This window comes from Arachis duranensis, chromosome 5 (assembly GCF_000817695.3).
Source record: "Arachis duranensis cultivar V14167 chromosome 5, aradu.V14167.gnm2.J7QH, whole genome shotgun sequence".
Taxonomy (NCBI): domain Eukaryota; kingdom Viridiplantae; phylum Streptophyta; class Magnoliopsida; order Fabales; family Fabaceae; genus Arachis; species Arachis duranensis.
In genome coordinates, this window is record NC_029776.3 from 26,791,146 (window position 1) to 26,794,937 (window position 3,792).

The following is a 3,792-nucleotide window of genomic DNA, read 5'->3' on the forward strand; positions in this document are numbered from 1 at the left end:
GGAGAAATAATGATACAGTATTATATTGTTAAAAAAAGAGGGGATAATTTCTAGTCAAAGTATACAAGATAGGCTCAAAAAACTTTGCTACATAAATCAATGAGGATTCTCAAAACCATAATTTGTTATTCATAAAGGTAAAGGAGTTTGTGAGTGAGTGATGCATCAGATTGTCATTAGCTCCAAACTACTAAATTAATAGTAGATCATCTTTTTCTCCAAAATGCAGATTATGATTAATGATGAACACTCTTTAAGAAGCCGTCTAAAAACATTTGTTTATATCAATGATAATACAATTAATTAATTGTCAATGGTTTATAGTGATTTGGTCTAACCCACTTTCAACAACACTATTAAGGATAAAGCTTAATTAAAGCGAATTTATTCAAACATTAGTTTTAGTAATTAATTTTAATGTATAAATAATATTTTTAAAAATCTGCAATGGTTGCACACACATATACACTCTCACTCACACACAGTATATTTTATGCAATAATCATATATGATAATATGAATAACTAATAACAATATCATCAATTACTTGCCACGGCATAGGTCACTATGAAGCTACTTAAAATTTTATTGAACTTTGAAGCGCTCAAGAAAAGTTGTGAAATTTAAAATAGCTTTCTTAATATTATTCCCACAAAGATAATGGTGCCTTTAATTTTATTACTCTGTCACTATAGTAGTAAAACTGAGCACTAATCTTCCATGTACCAGGGAATAGTTGCATACATAAAGTTAGAAATGAAAATTTGGCAACATTCAATTTTCTAAAATAATCTTACTTTCCCATTTTCTCTATTTTTTTTCTCTTATATTTTCTAGGCAACCAAAACACTAAACAGGACATGCAAGTTTTTGTAAGGCGGATAAGATGGTGCTGTGTCCTTGTCTATCGCGTCCACTCAAAAGAATCTCTTTTTTTTTTCTAATTTTTTTAAAGCAAAAGTTAATTATACTTTATTTTAGTTTTAGAAATTTGTATAAAAAGATAAAAAATAAAATTTTATTATTTTTACCTTTAAAAAAAATTAAAAACAAAAATATTAGAAATAAAAAACATTTTGACAAACTAAAATGTTACCAATTATGGTAACCGTGCTAACTCCTTGATAAAGGAAGCAAAAGCTTGTTGAAACGCACGCTTTGATAACCCAATACTTTTTTCCATTATGAAAATTATTTTATTTTTAGTAGGAAGTAGCAATGATAATATGTAAGTCCCATTTGTCTTACCTTAAATCTAATGCTTGACCCCGTCGACATCGCCGAACACATCCGTCCAATTTCCCTCTCCTCCTCGTCCCTCCACGTGGCATTTCCACCATTCTTTACAGGCCGGTGCCGGTGCCAATCACTCCTTCCTCAACATTAAATTACATTAAATTAAATAATAAAAAAATTGATCTTGCAAAATTGCAAACATTATCTCTAACTAGATTGAACAATTATTAACAACAACAACAACGTACACACACTCTCATAACACACAATATTTTTTTATCATGCCCCTCTCTACCCTCCTCCTATGCAATTTAAAGGTCAATCCGTTAGCTTAAATTGACTTGCCTAGCATAAGATGAGTTAGTTGAGAGAAGAAAACAAGGTTATAAACATAGTGAGTTTTTATTTTCATTGTGGGGTGCTACTAGGAGCTGTATAGATAGAGACCTTTGCTTACTACTACCTCATTCCTTCTTCCTTCCTTCCTTCCTTCCCTCCCTTCATTCATTCATTCATTCTCCCTTATCTCCTCAGCCATATTTTCCCTTCATCTTTGTGAACCTTAGAGAACAGAAACAATTAGAAAGGACTATTGGATGGGGAATTGCCAAGCTGTGGATGCTGCAGTTCTTGTGATCCAACACCCTTGTGGGAAGATTGATAGGTTATATTGGCCAGTAACTGCAAGTGAGATTATGAGGAGTAACCCAGGTCACTATGTTTCTTTGATAATACCATTGCCAGTTCCTCCACCACCACACAGACAAGAACAGAATAATAGTAATAATAATAATAATAATAATCATAATAGTAATAATCAGGAGCAGCAGCAGCACCACAAGACTGTGAGGTTTACACGTGTTAAGCTTCTAAGGCCTAATGAGACTCTCAATCTTGGCCATGCCTACAGGCTCATCACTACTCAAGGTACATACATATATATATATGTGATGTGTGTATGCATATGTGTGATGATAGTACCATCAAATCTTTCTTATGAATCAAAGAAGGGTGACTTCAGTGTTTTAGTTTGTTGTTCTGGAAGAGTGATGAAATCTTGTTCTTGTTGTTCTGGTTTCAGAGGTTATGAAGGTCTTGAAAGCAAAGAAGAATCCTAAGAGCAGAAAGCAACAGGTTGAGGCAGTTGAGAAGAAGCTGGAAGAAAAGAAGATTTCAGCTACTGAAACAGGAGGGGAGTCTGAGACAGGAAATACATATCAGGTATATATGAGTATATTTTATTGTCAATATTACTTTTCTTTCCTCTTTCTTTTCTTTCCCTTTTGGTTTTTTGTACTACTACTCCATGAAAAATATTCTGGTAGCAAGTTTTAATTAATCCTTTCCAAAAGGTGAATCCATTGAAGAATTTGATCTACAACTTCACATGGTCTTGTGACCATAAGTGCAGATTCTCTCTCTGGTGGATTCATCTTTTTGAAAAGAAATAGGTACTCATAGAATCATGGCATTAGAAACAAAGATTACTCAGCAAAGAAAATAAGTCATCATAACCAAATCAAATATAATCCACAGTAGTCTTTTGAACAATAGTTTACTAGAATTGAATTTAAACTTTGATCTTCTTTTCATAAGTTTGGATAGTCATGAGTAATCATCAATTAGTATTGATGTGTTATTGCATAATGAAATCCAGGCAATGAGAGCAGAGAGACATAGGCCTCGGACGGCGGCATCGGTAAATCCAGCAGCACTAAGGTCAAAATCATGGCGCCCCTCTTTACAAAGCATCTCAGAATCCGCAAGTTGATTGGGGTTCTGTTGTGACATGCATAATGTTTCACAGAATAGAACATAATTCAACTGCCTCTTTGATCTTGCAAGTTTTCCATTTGGATGATTCATAGTAAATGAGCATGGAAATTCAACCAAGACTTGAAGCAGGATTTCTATTGCATCACCAATCACACCCTAAGGCCTCAATGGCAAAGGCATGTTTCAGTGATAGCGTATTTGTATAGCACTGAGAAGAGAAGCAAGGGAAAAGGGAAAAAAATTTGAAAAAGTAAAGAAAAGAAAAAGGAGCAATGATGTATAAATCTATTAGAAGTGAGTAAAAGAAAAGAAAAAGGAGCAATGATGTATAAATCTATTAGAAGTGAGTTTTGTTATTGATATAGTTACAGCATCCAGTCATCCACATCTTCCTTTTTGTTATGATTTAATAAGCAAGTTATACCTATAACTTGGATCAACCTTGTAAAAAGGAAAAATTAGAAGACTATAAGTGTAAATCCCTGTAGTTTTGAGTTCCAAACTTCCCAGCTAATCAACATAAATTTAGGATCAAAATACTCACACCCTTGAAGACAGGTATTCTTGGTAATTACCTCTTCCTCAGAGGAACCAACATAACTATGAATAGCTTATCACAATGTCCCAGGACCTTCACACTCCTTGTGCAATAATTCACTAAATTCCTGTTTTTTTAACCAAGACTGGTTAAAAGTTAAAATATAATAACTCTATGCTGAAGATCAAATTCAAATATTCCATTCTTGGCTTCATTGCAGAAGAAGAATCAAACAACAGTAG

General features: G+C 33.4%; 1 protein-coding gene across 1 annotated transcript; it reads left to right on the forward strand.

The window, feature by feature from the left end:
• Window positions 1–1,533: 1,533 nt before the first annotated feature.
• LOC107488897 (uncharacterized) lies at window positions 1,534–3,393 on the forward strand. Its single transcript, XM_016109689.3, has 3 exons — window positions 1,534–2,163; window positions 2,318–2,457; window positions 2,894–3,393. Exons 1-3 carry the CDS (start codon window positions 1,833–1,835, stop codon window positions 3,005–3,007), a joined length of 585 nt encoding a protein of 194 aa, XP_015965175.1. The 5' UTR covers window positions 1,534–1,832; the 3' UTR covers window positions 3,008–3,393.
• The last annotated feature ends 399 nt before the right edge of the window (window positions 3,394–3,792 follow it).